Genomic DNA, 16,794 nt, shown 5'->3' on the forward strand with positions numbered 1-16,794 from the left:
CTTTGTGTAATAAACTCATATATTCCACTTTGAAGGAAAAAGCAAATATTCCCCCGCCTGGCTGATTAGTGTGAATGCGACAGCGGGCCTCGTCCCCCAGGAAATGGAGATATGTGTGTGATAATGGAGTGTCAGATAGCATGAGATTGCATTTTCACACAATCGCCCTGGGAACCCAAAGACGGCACCGTCGCCAGACCTCATTGTCGAAAGCTGCTTTTATCTACCAATACAATCGGCTTGTTGTGGGTAGAAAAAAGACAAGTGACCATCCACACGCCTCTTCTCTTCATATTGGCCAATCCAAACGCTTTCCAGCCTTTTCCCGCCTGATTTCTGCTCTCATTTCCTGTTTATCTCGAGGCGCTCAGCGGGAGATAACATCTCATCTTGAATCACCTGCGTCGTGCCACAAACAGCGAGCGCCTTCGCAAGCGTGATGTGCATTAGTAAAGCACGGGTTGACTTTGCAGACTCAATACTGGGTAATCATGTTGTTGCTGATGGTTGAGAATTTTTTTTTCCCCAGAAATTATGTTCGCCTACCAAGCAGCAAAAACGCAAAAGTAAGCACGCTTTGTCTTCACTGCTGACATTTAATCAATCAGAGGTAGCAAATTTTGTTGGGAATTTTTTTTTAATTTATGGATTTAAGGAGGGGTCAAATGATGGATAGAAGGTATTTATTTACCTTCCGTCAAATAAAAGCCTGTTTGAAATCTTTTGCATTCAAAACTACAGCACCGACGAGGCATGGAAATGCGCCCTTAAATTGTTGTAATGTCAGAGATTCTAAAATTATGAAAAAAAAAAAGTAAAATAGACCAATATTCAGCTGTGGTTCATTACAACATAACTCAACATAAGCCAATTGGTCTGGTTTGCTAAAAACACCCGGTTTATTAAAACAAATATAATAAGTGTTTGTCCTGGTTTATTTAAAATCTCACCAATTGGCCGTGGTTTATTTTAAAAAGTAATCAAGAGTTGGTCATGGTTTATTAAAACACAGTTTCAACAATAGACCTCTGTTGGTTTATTACAACAATCTGCCCAGGTTTATTAAAACAAAGCATCCGGAGCCCGCTCTGTTTTTATTGGAAGCGAGTTAGACCAATTGGCCTTAATTTTTTACAGCACAAGAATAGCAATAACAATCGCCTGCTTTGTTTGATCACAAAGCAACAACAATTGGCCCTGGTTTAGGCCACAAAGTGACAACAATAGTTTCCTTCGTTTATTAAACAAAAACTCCAGATATGTAAACAACCCCCACCCTATTTGTAGGTGAGTAAAAACAAAAAAAATCTGCTATTTATTTTCACTAACATGTTTCACTTATTTCAGTGGCACCAGTTGGCGAACTTCCCGTCTCTTTGCCGCCACCAAGAACAACCACCGTCATGGCAGCCACAGCGGCGCCCACCGCAAAAAAACAAGGTGACCCCTCAGCGGGCGGAGGAGCCGACCCGAGGGACGGCAGGGATCCGTTCGAGGACACCCGAGGGTCGTCGACGGCAGAGCCCATCTTGCCGGAGCTGCCGCCCACGCCCAGACGCTTCTGCGAGGCCGTCCAGCAGCGGGCCATCGACTGGCCCCAGACCCACACGGGATCCACCGTGGAGAGGCCCTGCCCTAAAGGCACCAGAGGTGAGACTTTTCAATGTTAGTGCCTTTTCCTGTTCATAGTGTATTTTGTGTTTTGACCACCAAAACATTGTCACCGATACAACAAAAAACTTTTTGATTTTGTGCCATCTTTGTCCAACATGTATTCCGAAAGAGCTAGCTTAAAAAAACAGTGGTTATTTCAACACTATGCTAACACAAAAAATAAATCCCTGAACGGTTAAAAAAAGATTTTCTGTCGGCGACAGTTTTACCGCATTCGTTTTTCCAGTGGGGCAAAATGTAAATCTGAAAAAAGCAGCAGCGCGTGGACAGTCAAGCAACCGTCTTGCGATAAGCACCATTAATTCTACTATCTCGGAGTCATAATTGCGGGAGTGTATCCGCACGGTCATATTAGATAAGAATTAGTTCCAGTTGCTAAAAGTGTTCGACATCAAAGCCGGCTGGCAGCGTCGGCGCGCTGATGGCCATTATGCAGCAGGGCTGACAATTGTTAGCCGCGCATAGCGTCACCTTAGCACTCTCGTCTCATACGCGCGCACACCGACAGCACTGTCAAATTAAAAAGCGTCGGATCAAAGCCCGATTCAGACTTGTTTTGACTGAGGAGGGTTAAAAAGGGAAAAAGGACTACACGTGTTGTCATTGTTGTCAGAAAATAGGCATTCATTAGCCATAATCTGCTGTTTTTATTCCGGCCTTGAAGTGTTTCAAACGTGCCTTGTCGGGGTTTTCTCTCCCCTTGAAGCTAACTGTGTTAAAAAAAAAAAAAAAAATCCCCCTCTATGATTAGTTTCCCTTATACCTTACAAAGCTACCTTGGCTTAAGCAATGTTTGGAAATGAACGCTTAGTTTCCTGCAGCGAAGTGTGTGAGTGAAATCTAAGCGAGAATATCCGAGCGCCGCTATTTTGGCCTCCTTCCAACGTGTGTTTGCTCGCTGCTACCGCAGGCGTCGCCTCCTTCCTGTGCACAGTGGCAGGGAGCTGGTGCTCCAAGGGCCCGGATCTCAGCAACTGCACTTCCCACTGGGTGACTCAAGTAGCACAAAAGGTAAGGAAAAAAAAAAGACGTCGGTTGCGAAACTAAATGAAATGACATGAAAATTGTATCGTGGAAATAGAATTCAAACTTGATTCTAGAATACAACCGGGTCGGATTGAAGCGAATGCTTAACCAAATTATTTTTGTCCCATTAAGTCACAGGTGTTAAACTTAAGGCCCGGAGGTCAGATAAGGCCCGCCACATCATTTTATGTGACCCGCGAAGACAAATTGAGCATCAAATTCGTGTGTCATTGCTAGAATTGCAAATTATTTTTAAAATATTTGACCAGTTTTTACTCGTCTGATTTGAAAACGAGTTATTTGTCAGTTTGTTTTGTAATTTTACTGTATATAATATGAGGTGCTCATACATTTATTTGGCTTGACAGTCATAATGGCCCTCCGAAAGAAGCTATGACTACAATGCGACCCACGAAAGAAATGAGTTTGACACCTGCATTAAGTCTACTGGTACTTGTTTGTGCTTAGCTAAAGATGCTAAATTAGCATAAAAATGCTAATAGGATTTTTCCATTGAGACTCTGTCCCAACCTGTCTCATTGCATCTATTGGTGTTTAAGTTTAAATGAGACTTAATACTTTAAAGGCACTTTGATATCTAGGGTGCTAACATCAAAAACATTATTTCTGACCCGTTAAGGCCACCATACTTGAAAACATCTGAGAACAATAAATTCATGAGCTCGCCACTTACGAGTGTGGTTGTCTCGAGTTAAGGCGACAGTCGTTTGGCGGCGACAATCAAAGGCCGACAGCTTATTTCTTCAGTGATTTGTCCACTTTGATTTTCGACAAAACAATGCGCCACGTATCTGACGCAAGCCACGATGGGGAAAAACACATCCCAGACGTAGCGAGTTCAGACAGAGTTCCTGGGTGCTGTCAGGAAACATTTTGGCAAATACATCAAATGGGAACCGAGCTCCTGTCCCAAACTACGTGTCAGATTTAAGGACCAAAAAAAAAAAAAAAGAGAGCGAGTCATAAAAATTTGTATCTTAAAAACATTTCTGACTCCAACTTCTTTTCATGCTGCGAGTTTAGCAGCTGCAAAATAAATCGTGAACGCTGATGACAGCTTCAAAGCTGACTTGGAGCAACAACAAACACTTTTAATTGCCTGAGAAATGTTGTTTTTATTCCATAGTGAGGACATATTTGCATGTGAAAAGCATCCTTGTAGTTTTTGTTTTGGGTCTGATCGTTGTTACATTTTGTAATAGACCAGGATTAATCTGTGTTTTGCCGTTTAATTGATATTTTTTTGAATTGCAATATAGCCCAGTTTATTCAAGAATTGATGGGGGCGGGCAAAAATATGGCAATAATTGATAGCTGTAATAATTTTATTGGATAAAAAAATTGTTTTTTCTGTCATGATAAATTGACCAAGTGTATGAAAGCTTTATTTGTGATGCAGTACAACTCATGCGAGCACCCCCACCACTAACAGCATTAAACTCTGCCCCCTCTCTACTCCCACCCAACCCCCCCGCCGGCACGTCCAGATCCGAAGCGGCGAGAACGCAGCCAACCTAGCCAATGAGCTGGCATTCAACACACGTGGCCCCGTCTTCGCTGGTGATGTCAGTTCCTCTGTGCGCCTCATGGAGCAGCTTGTGGACATCCTGGACGCTCAACTGCAGGAGCTCAGGCCCAGCGAGAAGGACTCGGCAGGACGCAGCTTCAACAAGGTACTGTGACGCGTGATCCTTTTTAGGGCCCATTGTGATCATCTCGTCTTACCCCAGCGGGGTTAAACGGCAGGACGCCGGCTGGGCGAGGCGGCGCGTGCCCTTGTTTTACATACAAGCAAGAATCACAGCGACCCCTTTTTGTTTGCTTGAAATTGACCCAAAATGGGAACGCTGTGAGAATTCAACACGGCTCTATTTTAAGGCGAACGATACAGAGCGGCAGACGAACGAGGAGATGCGCTCCGCATCAAACGTTGAGCAAACGCCCGTGATGTTCCAACACCGCTGCTGCATGGCTAGGTGATTGACGGTTGTGAAGCCGCGCATTGTTATTCAGACGGCGCCTAATCTGTAAACAAAATGTTTTGCACCCAAAGACGCCCGTTTGTTCGCAGGATCGCAGCTAGTGGGCGTCTTCTAATTTTATCCCTTGAGTAGGCAGGATGTGCTTTTTAATGCATGGAACAAGTCGTTTGGTTATTATTAGGGATGGACGAGTATCGGTATCTGTGCCAATACTTGCCTTAATTTCTAGTAGAAATTAAAGGGATAGGAAATTGGTATGAATTTTGCTGTATTGGGATATATAGGTCTTTAAAAGTATCTGTCATTCTCTTGGAAGGGAATCTTATGTATCAAACGTATTATAGTATCGTTTCATGGTATCGGTATGGTGAGAAAAGTGGTATCGAACATTTACAACAGTTATTATTATTAAATGCTAAATAAATGTGATTATTATACTGTGTTGCAAATTATTATGCAAATGGATTTTTTTCTAATTGTAGACTATCCAAATAAAACTCACTCAGCATCATTTTTAAGTCATTAATTGTTAGAGAGTAACTTAAGGAACACATAGGGAGTCTCAAAAAATGTAAAAAAAAAATGGCTGCCTCCATAAGATATCGTTTTATTCCTCTTTGGTCCATTCTTTGCATTCTGCTCTGATTATATTACCCACGTTTTACCAAGCATGCTGATAAAGCAGAATTAATAACTTTTAGACATCAACCTCGAAAAGAACATTTTTATCTCCTTGTTGGGAGAGTGCCGTTGTTTGTGATTGGACTCAGTTGGGTGAAAGCTGGGGGAGTCATTCAAGAGCCACAAAAGGAGTTTGTCGTTTATTATTCCCTCCTTGGCAGAAAGGTACAAATAATCTCATGGTACATTGCTTATCATCCTCTGGCTTGCGATGCCAAAGGGAGAATCCCCACATCCAAACGACAGCTTTTTTTTCCCCTCCCTCGTTTCTCACATCTCGGTGTGAAGAGGTGTCGCATCGGTTTGAGACGATCCCTCTAAAGAGTTTCTCTTTCCGCCCTTCTTCTTCACATTAGCACTTGTAATTTATGGTAAGTGGCCTGACTTGGCACTTCCTGTTTCTCACTACTGTCTTTCTTTATTTTGCGTGTGCGTGTTTGTGTGCAAAGCTTCAAAAGCGGGAGAAGACATGCAGGGCGTACATGAAGGTACAATCAGAGAGCCTTTAACATGACGTTCTTGTTCCAAGTCTTGGAAGCATGCAACTTTTTTTTTCTTCAGCATCTCTGCGTAATGTCCTTGATTGTTTTCCACTCTGTGTGCTTGGCTGCCTCCCCATGAAACCCGTTCCATCTGCGAGTGTCAATAGCGTTCCATCTTTGTGCTATCGCTCCATCTTCTTTTCATTTCTGTCCACACTCCCGCTCACACCCTAATACGTCCTTTCTCGCTGCGTCTTCTTCTGGACTCGCTATACGTCGTGTGAATAATTGCCTTCCCACGGCGGTAATTGCACCTCCCTGTCAGCCAGAAGTGTGATCAAAGTGGCATTATGCGTCACTTTTCACATTATACAATTCATTTCATCTCCTGTGCCGTCTTCTCTATAGCATCAAATCAAATGAAAAACTGTCCCCCTGTTGCGATGGCGTTTTATCTCTGGAATTAATTTCGGACTGTCATTAGCATTTTTCTGCTAACAAAAAAAAAAAGATTTAAATTCAAATCAAATTCAAATCCAGCCATCAGTCAGGTGTTTCTTCTTCAAAATAAAGCGCGCTAGCCAGGATATAATGATCTCTTCCATAGACAAACAAAGCTGCTCAGCCTCTGGCTATCAATACACTTTTACACAACGTCAAACTTGTTGAGTGGTTTGAAACAGCGTCACATGAATGTAAATATTAGTGCAGCATGGGGGGAAAAACAACTTGTGATAACACAACTTCCAACTGCTTTCAAGCAGCCTCTCACGGGCTCTTCAAATGGAGGCAAGGCTGTACAAAATTCCGTTTATAGTCTTTTTTTTTTAAATAATATAATAGTTCAGTACTTGTTATATTTGCAGTTTTCAGCGTGAGTTAGCGCCCTAAAAATCCTAATATGCAAGCTAATTTTTTAGGTCTTCATTACTTGAAATGTCACTTCTAAAGAAAAGAGCTACTCTTTGTTTTTTTTTTGGTTTTTTTTACAAATTTGTTTTGTTTCTGTTCCCATTCTGGTTCTCAATGTGAACCAATTATTAACCTTAAAAACAAACCCAATTGTGATTTTGGACTCACTATTAAAAAGCATCAAGCCATGATATAATATAGCGACTGAAAAATTATTCTCAGCCAAACATGGCAATTTTTGGCACGGGTTTTTTTTTTTTTTTTTTTATTCAAATGCTCTGTTCTCTATCATTACCTTCAGTTTTACTTTCGATGAAATATTCCACAGCAGCCTCGGTCACATGAACAATAATAATACACAAAATCCCAAAAAGTAAACATAATATATGTCATATAAACGATGTTATTCATGGTTAACCACCATCTTGCGCAATAGAAATAAACAATACGACGGAGTCCTGAACTAGCGCTGGCAAGGTCGGCGTTGTTTTACCAACATACGATACTCGCGTGGAATGTTTAGCTTACTTGCAACTTATCATAAAGCAGGAAATGAAAGGATTGACATTGAAAACAAGGCAATTTCTTTCCACCATTTTGCTTCAGACTGCCACTTTGGACACGGATTTGATGATAATGCCCCGTCTTCCTTGGGGGGGGTGAATTCAAGGTCACGACAGGCTCAAGAATATTCTTTGCTGGATTTTTTTTTACAGGGGGGCTTGCTCTCTCCCTGTGGCCTTTTGTCATTCTTGTTCTTCAATAAAGTAGATGAGCGAAGGTGGAAAAAGATGCTTCCTTTTTGTTTTCCTTTAAGTTCTCCTTGCTCCTGAGCTGACTTGGGTCATAATTTTGTCGATATATCAGTTGTTGTCACTGTCGGCCATGCATGCCCTTTTTATCGTTCACCCCCGCTCGCTCCCTCCCCCCCGTTTTGTTATTAAAACCCCAAATGTGCGTGGCTGACATTTGACGTGTGGTTACAGGCCATCGTGGACACGGTGAACAATCTCCTGAAGCCCGAGGCTCTGAAGTCGTGGCGCGACATGAACTCCACAGAGCAAACACACGTCGCCACCATGATGCTGGACACCCTGGAGGAAGGAGCCTTCGTCTTTGCCGAGAACCTCATTGAGCCGTCCATCGTCAAAGTGCCCGCCGAGAACATCGGTAAGTGGCCCGTCACTCACAATGCTCGCCCTATTACTCGTCTCGCCGGCTGGCCCGCCGCCATCTTAAAGTAAAGGAAATGTCTACGCCACTCCAAGACGAGCGTAATCCTCTACGGGCGCTTTTCTTTCTTTGCTTTTTTTTTTTTTTTCATTTTCTTCAAGGTGGTATCAGTCAGGTTAGCTTTCTACCTCATTGATTTTCCATCAGGCAAGTCACCTCATCGAGCGGCGGAGGAACTAGGAACACACTCCTGGAGCTCGAAACAAAGACGCCATGTGAAGGACATTGTTCCACTGGCGTGGCCCTGGCTTCCCTAACTGCCATTTACACGAGCTGATCGCCAACTTTGTTCCCCGTCCTCGCGAGTGCTGATTAATACTTTTTTTTAATGAGCTGTGGGCAGTTCTTAGGTTTCTCTGAAGTAATGAGGGACCTCGGTAGACAAAAGCAGAATTTCAGAGTCAAAGGACCATTTCTCTCACGCTTTAAAGGGGGGGACGATTATTCAAAACGTGCTTTTTAATTGCCTAATTGTTGGGTCCCTTGAGTGCCTCCCCGAATTTGTATTCAAGTCAGAAGTAGTAGTCTGCCAATTTGCAATACCTTGGAGATGTAAAATAAATACATAAATAAATACAATCGCTGTAATAAACGAATAAATAAATAAATAAACTAAATTGCTGAAATAAACAAATAAATTTAAAAAAAAACTGAATTGCTGAAATAATAAATGAATAAATAAAATCGCTGAAATCAACAGGTTATACTGCAATCATAATGCAACCCAATCTGTGGCTTTATCACTTCAATTTTTAATGTTACACAAAACAACTTGTGCTGTCGTCGGCAGAATTGTTATAAGATATTTACTTGAATAGATGACGCGAGGCTCTCGAGTCACTTCATCACTCCCAGGTGTCACTCGGTGAGCTGAAGTGAAAGTATCATATCCGACCTCCGTTCACGAGGTGAGAAGAAGCCAGTGCTGCCGTTCGGATCCAATTAGCAGGTGACCCAAACAACACCTCCGGCTGAGCGTTAGCAACACTGGAGCCCGGTTGCAAACGCAGCGCTTGAAGTAACAAAAAAAAAATAATCAAGACAGACAGCCAAGGCCGGCGGAGGGCAATCCCTCATCTTTGTCTGTCAGGAACCATCTATCTACGGAAAGCCAGGCCATTTTCTGGTGCGAGCCAGCGAGCGGCGGCGTCCTCCTGACCCCGTCGGTAATTTCGTACATCAAAGGCAGCGCCACCCGGCAGCTGGCGCGGCGGCGGAGAGGAGGGGCTGTGGGAATTTGGAGGATTTTCACAGAGATTTGCTCATGGAGCCCAGAGTCATCTAAAGCCACAGGGGGTGGGGGGGGGTTGAGGACGTCAAAGTAAAAGCTCGATGATATTTTTGATCCTCTGAATATTTGACATTCATGCGGCAGGAAGGCTGCACGCTCATCCTTTTGCAAGCACAATGCCTTGTTGTTATTTATTTCTTTTCTATCCAGCAGCCTCCAAACGTATTTGGCGGTAAGTAAATGGCACTGCATGGGGTCTTGTTTTCTCACCGCTACAATGAACCTCAACAAGCACCTGACGGTTGCTTTTCTTTTGGGTTTTTTTTGCTCTATTAACCATTCTTGTCTTGTTTTTTTTTCTCCCTCCCGTAACTGATGCATCGCCCCTCTCAGTGATGGATGTGTACGTGGTAAGCACAGACGGCCAGGTGCAGGACTTCAGGTTCCCACAGACCAGCAGGGGCGGATCCACTCTCCAGCTCTCCTCCAACACGGTCAAAGTCAACAGTAAAAATGGTGAGAGCACACAATAGTACCAAAAAAAAAGTCAATTGCAAGTCAGCCTTTCTAGGTGAACCTCTCCTCATTTTTTGTAGGACATCAAGTTTTAATAATATTAATAATACCATAACAAATATGCTATGACAATGATCGATGTAATCAGTTCACGAAATTAAAACAAATTTAAATTAAAAAAAATATATATTGAAAAAATATTCTCATTATTTTTATTAATTAATTAAAAACAAATTTAAATTAAAAAAATAATCTTAAAAAAATATCCTCTACATTAAATTATGGCAAATAAAAAAAGTATCAAACCCTATGTAAACCGTGACCTCACCCACTCCCACAAAAAGAAATAACGCAAATCCCTCAAGTGTCATTTTTCTTCTGCTCCGAGGTTGATTTCATGCCTGCGTGTGTGTTCTCCTCCCCCGCCACTCTCATGAGCGTGATGTGTTGCAGGTGTGGCCAAGCTGGTCTTTGTGCTGTACAAACACCTGGGTCAGTTCCTCAGCACGGAGAACGCCACGCTGCGGGGCCTCGGGGACGGCGGCGCGCATAACCTCTCGCTCACGGTCAACTCCCACATCCTCTCCGCCTCCATCACCAAGGAGTCCAGCCGCGTGTTTGTGGCCGACCCCGTGATCTTCACGCTGGAGCACCTGGATGTAAGACCGCAGCTGCGCAAATCCGCCGACGCCCGACGCAAGCCATTAGAGGGAAAACGTCAATGTTGCACTTTTTGTCACACATAGCAATTAGCCCAGAACACAGCGGAGAATCACAAAAGTCGAATTCCATCCGCGCGTCGCTATAGTAACCCTCGTTGCATCTCGTCTTTCTTTTATTCCCTAATTTGGATCTCTTTCATGCACTTCCTTCCCACCTTGGCGCGCACTCAAAGAATATAAATTGACATTTATTTGTACAACACGCGCTCCCCTCCTCGCCGGCGGAGTCAGAGGCCTGAAAATGTACAAGGTGCGGCCATGCATATTGCAGCATTCCCGCCGCTCATGTATGATTCATTTTTTTTTTTTCCCCTCCTCTTCCGTGCAGAAGGAGAACTACTACAATCCCAACTGTTCCTTCTGGAATTATTCCGAGCGGAGCATGATGGGATACTGGTCCACTCAGGGCTGCAAGTTGCTGGACACTAATAAGAGTCACACCACGTGCTCCTGCAATCACCTCACCAACTTTGCCATCCTCATGGCCCACCGGGGGAACGTGGTAAGTGGGGGGGGGGAGGAGCTTATTCTATTTCACTGTGGTCACCATCTAATATTTCACACATCGCTGAAAACAGGACGGCGGCAGCTTCGACTTCCTTCCTGCGTTTTGCTCACCAAATGCAATTTAATGACACGACGAATTGTAAACGTAGCGAGGACGGGGTGCCGTCGTAAATGCGGGGGGGATGGCTTTGCGGCTGATTGAATAATGCGTCCCCCGCTCGTGAACCCGTCCCCCCCCCGTCATCTGTCTTAACCTCAACCTTAACCGCAGCTTGAAAGCGGAGCCCCCCGAGGAAGGGCTTAGCCTCTCGCCAATTGCCTTCGCAGCACCTCCGCCGCAGCCCTCGCCTTCAATAAAAGTGCAAATATCATAGGAGGATTTGCCCGACTTGCAGGAGTGATATTTTGCGAGCGGCACTCTGCTATTTTCACTTTTGTGTGAAACGGGCTTACTTTTTAGATCTTTGACCTCAGAAAGATGAAAGCGCCACAAGTAGCTCCGCATTACAGCTCTCTCCAAATGGCACTCGGTGGGCCGCAGATCTCCGGCAAGGCCAAACAAGCATAAACAGATTGCACAACCTTTGATAGAAACCTCCACGTCTGAATTTTTTTTTTCCCCATTCCTGTTGCGATCTTTTATGTCTCTACCCACAGAGCAAAGGGAGCGTCCACGAACTCCTCCTCACCGTCATCACTCGGATGGGCATCGCCGTGTCGCTGGTGTGCCTGGCCATCAGCCTGTACACCTTCTGCTTCTTCAAGGGCCTGCAGAGCGACCACAACACCATCCACAAGAACCTCTGTCTCAACCTCTTTGTCGGCGAGCTCATCTTCCTGGTGGGCATCAACATGACCGAACCCAAGGTAACCAAGGTTTTTTTTTTTTCCTCCTCGTCTTCAACTCCCCATTTAATGTCTGACGGAAATTCCACCTCAATTCAACTTCTCTTTCTCCCGTCAGCTGGTGTGCTCCATCATCGCCGGCGTCCTGCACTTTTGTTTCCTGGCGGCCTTCGCCTGGATGTGTTTGGAGGGCGTGGAGCTGCACCTAATGCTGGTGGAGGTGTTTGAGAGCGAGTTCTCACGCCGCAAGTACTACTACCTGGCCGGCTACCTTTTCCCGGCGGCCGTGGTGGGCTTCTCGGCGGCCGTCGACTACCGCAGATACGGCACGCCGCGAGCGTAAGTTCGCCAATCCTACTCCGTGACTTCGGTAATGATGGCGATGACCTCTCTCTGGCCCGCTGGAAAATTTACACCCTGGCTAAGTGTAAAGCCGCAACACTAATGAATGCACCGTCTAGCTTCTCTGACCTACAGAGTTTTTTTTTTTTTTTTTTAATATTCTTTGCACGCTGGTAATTGCCGACCTTGTCATTTAAAAGGTTGCTGTGCTTCTCTTCTGCTAGCTAGCAAAAATAATTATTTATTTTCATTTTGCATCTTCATTCCTATGGCACAATTGTAGCCAAAGTGCGCTGAGCTGTTGATGCTTGTCACCAAAAGTATTGGAACGGTGAGGGCGAATCTATTTCGGCTTGACAACTCAAGATGAATCTGTGACAAATATCGGCATCTGATTTGAAATCCAAAACATTGATCTCAATGCGGAGGAACAGCAACTCGACTCTGAGCCTTTCCCCGCCGAGCGAGTTTCTCATCCTCAGATGTGTCCTGTTCCATTAATTATTCAAACAAGAAATGCCGCCCCACTTTCGGATTTGGTTTTCATCTTTGAAGACGAGTTGCCTTCTGTGGATGAAAAGCTGAATTGGGATCCTCCCAAATCCAAAAGTGACTCAGTTCCAGAGCATCTGATCCAAATTAGTGGAGTCAACCTGCTGTACGTTCACCTTGAGCTCAGCGTAGGCATGACCACAACAACAGCAAAAAATCAATGGATCCCCAATATCTCAATTCACCATGGCAACAGCAAGAAAAATATCAAGTTACATACTTCCTACTCCCTCGGTAGTGAAGATGCTACTGTGAGTGTTTGGTATCTATGGAAATATATCCCAAAAACAAAACTGCTGCGCCCGAGAAACCGCGTGAAAGCAAAGTGATGGCGAAGATGCATAACGTTGCGTAACGTTTCACCGCACTTTAAAATCATAGCATATAAGCGAAAAGGCATTTTATTGAATAACATCTGAGTTTCATCAAGCAGCAACTGAGATGCGTACTTGGAAGCAGATTAAAATGGAATAGTGGATCAAAACATCATTCAGGAAGCCATGATTGGACTTCAATTTGATTTTATTCATACGGTACTAATTGATCGTTGATTAAGTAAGCATTCATTTAATATTTGACACATCTCCATTTGTGGCAATTTTATTCACATATTTGTGCTATTGATTTGTGACCGTTTATATAAATTAATTGTAAAAAAAAAAAGGATTACCGTTTCAGTTCCGTTCAGCCAAAAGAGGGACACTTTTGGAGTATGTCTCCCATCCATATTGTTCACAAGCTAAAATTATATCTGCTGTAATTAGACAGCATTTGTAAATGTTAAATTATTAAAACCTCTTGAATCTTATTTAGGCTTTTTAATGACCTTTTTTGTCCTCTTCAGGTGCTGGCTGCGGGTGGACAACCATTTCCTCTCGAGCTTCGTCGGCCCAGTTACGTTCTTAATCGTGGTAAGTCGAAAAAACTATGAACTCAGGTTATGGATTTTTTTTTTTTGTGGTAATGCAAACCGCCTCCGGATCAATTTGCATGAAAGCCAAGTGGTACCATTAGCGCCGCTGACACGAGGACATCTGCGGCATCCACTCGGCCATGAAAAATCCTTTGGAATCTGAAACAACTTAAAGGCTTGCTCCGAGGAGGAGGAGGAGGATGATGGTGGTCTCATCTAGAGTTGTCACGGGCATGAAGGTCATTTGCTCAGTAGGAAAACAAGATGGAAGAAACGAGTGGGTGGGCAATATGACCTTTGGCGGAGGATCGTGTCTTGTCTCCCTGCCGGATACACAATTTAAAAGACGTTTTGTTTGAACCCAATCATTTGAGCAAAAGTATTGGAACAAGATGTGTAAAAATGACACCAGCTTGACATATACCTTCCAGGAAGGAGCCATGATGTTAGACATGAGATACATTTGACTGCAAATTATGCCTTGCACCATTGAGAGACTTTTAAATGAACAAGTATCGGTTCTTGGTATCGGCGACGACTCAATTGTATGTGATTCTACTTGAAATTGCAATAACCTCAGTTCACTAAAATACCATTTCCTCTAATAGTGGCCCCAAAATTAATCCTCAGCATGTATCGATAAGTGCCTTCTCCAAAATGAACAAGCAGATGTCCCTTTTGACGACCCTGTCCACAAAACCGCCTTGCCCGTAGCTTGTAAAATCAAGCTCGGAATTGGCTGAGAGTTCCTTTTTTTTAGATGAATTTGGCAGACAAGAAAGACCTTCAGAGCCTCCAAAGGCTTTCTCCTCCTGTAAATTTGATCGGCTGTTGTCGTTACTGCCTTAAATGCATCATGCAGACAGAAGTCAAGTGCAGCAGACCGGCACAAAGCATCCGGAAGATGGTGGCCTCACCTTCTGATCGTTAACGTTCCCCGCAAGCTCTCCTTTTGTTTCGTCAGGAAATAACCTTTTGAGATTTCAGGAGCTCTGGACATATTTTGGAAATTAGGTCATTGGGCGTTGTTAAAGCATTTCAACCAAGCATATATTTTTAAAAGTTCAATAAAGGCCTCCACCCTAATCGAGTCATCCCCAAATTGGAGGCCTCCCCCTTTCTCTGCTTGAAGATACAGAATACAGTTGTTGGAGTATATTCCTGTCACGCCAGGCACTTCATCACATTTTGAATCGTTTCTTTTAGTCGATACTGCACGCTGGAATTCATTTCAAAGGTGTTATGCGAAATTGAACCCCGTCTCTTTCCTTTTCCGCACGCTGGCTCTGAGCCCTCCGGTGCTTCCCGGGACACCAGGAATGTTGGAAAACATGACGGGATGAATGGCTCGAAAAAATATGGCACCTCACCTTCATTCTTTTCCCCTCAAGTGCTTGTCTGGAGCCTTTCTGATCATTTTCGCTGCCTCCATATGAAGCATGTTGCCGCCTGAGGTCGAGCGCTGGCGTTAACCTCTTATTAACCCTCCCCCCCTCTCTTTCTCTCGAGAAAATCTGCTGAAGTATTTAATTTTTCGCTCGGTAACCTTCCGCCACCGTGCTCGAAAGTCAGTCTGAATCTAAGTTCACCGCGTTGCAGCGTGACACGTGTTTGTTTTGACAGGTCAACGTCCTCTTCCTGGTGGTGACCATGTACAAGATGGTGAAGAAATCCACCTCCATTCCACCCGATTCCTCCAGGCTGGGGGGGATCAGGTGAGAGTCATCCCTCGGGGACGATCAGGTGTTGCTCAGTCTAAAAACAGACAGTACCGCACTGCTACTGAAAGATGCATTTAAAATATGGACCGTGAAGGCATCGCGGCCATTTCATGTCGAGGTCGTGCTGAGTTGATGTATGAAACGTAGCCCGGCAGATCTCTCTGACTGCCGTGGCAGCTCCTGTCAAACTGCGACCACAAAGTACAAAATATCAGATTGGACTTCAAAATTGTTCGAATAGACGCATAATGTTAATTGAGACTTGCATGAAAGCTTCGAGTCGACTCGCATTGAATATTTTTAATTCCAAGGTCAGTGCGGTAGTGCATAAAAGCCAAAATCAGGAGAAAAAAAAACTGTCTCCAGGTCGTATATTTTATTTTTGCTCATGACAGCATCACGAGATTTGCTTTCTTTCTGTCGGAGTTGTTAGAAAACGGGTTGAACCGCACACGTCGAGGAAGCAAAAGCGATCATCACAACAAGCCGACGTGATTAATGACCCAATTTCTCTCATTTTGCACATTTTCCTTTTTATAGGTTTCCTAATCAAAGCTTGTTTGGCTCACATTTGACTTTTCATCCCCAGCTGTCACATCTCATTAAGCGCCTCTAATTCGGGCGCTAACTCAAATCAGTGGCGCGTGTACAAAAGTTAAACGGAAGGTTACATCCTGTGTGATTATGAGCTCAAATGCGGTCGCGAGCACGCAATCGGCCGTCTTTCTCCATTCCGCCTCTCGTTTTTCCTACTAAGATTTCCCGGAGTCGCGCGCTCTCTCCGGGGGCGTCTCACTTGTCGACAGTCGTCATCCAAACTGACTCGCGAGCGATCACGTTTCCTCCGGGCTTTTCCTGGAAGCAGCACAAGCAAAACCTTTATCGTGTCTCATTATTTATTTTTTTCATCTACTCCTGTGGGACAGGTCCTGGGTGTTGGGAACGTTTGTCCTGCTTTGTCTTTTGGGCCTGACGTGGTCCTTTGGCCTGTTTTTCCTCAACGAGTCCTCAGTGGTGATGGCGTACCTCTTCACCATCTTCAACACCCTTCAAGGAATGTTCATCTTCATCTTCCACTGCCTCCTGCAGAAGAAGGTAACGCTTGTGTCAATGACACCCAATGTCGACGTTCTATCTTTAATTTGAGGGGAAGAAAAATACTTTTGGCACTCGGAGTTGTACCGCCAATTACCCCAGTTAATTTCACATTTAAAGTCTGACACGTTTGGCAAATGGAATTCACATCTCACGACAGGTCAATGAGGCGGAAATCGGGCCACCTTCAAACTTCATTGAATCTTGAAATTTCCAAGTTACGCTCGGTGGTTGTGTCACAAGCTGAGAAAGGAGAATATTTTTGTTTAATAAAACGCTGGTTAAAGCTTTGGCATTGAATCAACACTTGGTTGAAATTTTTTATTTTTTTTTTAAAC

The 16,794-nt window shown here is 44.1% G+C and overlaps 1 protein-coding gene across 3 annotated transcripts in view; it reads left to right on the forward strand.

Moving 5' to 3' along the window:
• The window catches only part of adgrl2b.1 (adhesion G protein-coupled receptor L2b, tandem duplicate 1), an 88,228-nt gene that overhangs the window by 44,012 nt on the left and 27,422 nt on the right, over window positions 1-16,794 (forward strand). For all 3 annotated transcript variants that reach the window (XM_088395522.1, XM_088395523.1, XM_088395524.1), the window contains 13 exons: window positions 1,348-1,650; window positions 2,585-2,685; window positions 4,209-4,394; window positions 5,834-5,872; window positions 7,765-7,948; window positions 9,636-9,758; window positions 10,212-10,417; window positions 10,809-10,982; window positions 11,645-11,854; window positions 11,952-12,172; window positions 13,572-13,638; window positions 15,264-15,355; window positions 16,288-16,456. In XM_088395522.1, coding sequence (XP_088251648.1) covers window positions 1,348-1,650; window positions 2,585-2,685; window positions 4,209-4,394; window positions 5,834-5,872; window positions 7,765-7,948; window positions 9,636-9,758; window positions 10,212-10,417; window positions 10,809-10,982; window positions 11,645-11,854; window positions 11,952-12,172; window positions 13,572-13,638; window positions 15,264-15,355; window positions 16,288-16,456 — 2,075 coding nt within the window. The remainder of the gene's footprint in view (window positions 1-1,347; window positions 1,651-2,584; window positions 2,686-4,208; window positions 4,395-5,833; window positions 5,873-7,764; window positions 7,949-9,635; window positions 9,759-10,211; window positions 10,418-10,808; window positions 10,983-11,644; window positions 11,855-11,951; window positions 12,173-13,571; window positions 13,639-15,263; window positions 15,356-16,287; window positions 16,457-16,794) is intronic.

This window comes from Syngnathus floridae, chromosome 14 (assembly GCF_059516105.1).
Source record: "Syngnathus floridae isolate MCC-2025c chromosome 14, RoL_Sflo_1.0, whole genome shotgun sequence".
Classification (NCBI taxonomy): Eukaryota; Metazoa; Chordata; class Actinopteri; order Syngnathiformes; family Syngnathidae; genus Syngnathus; species Syngnathus floridae.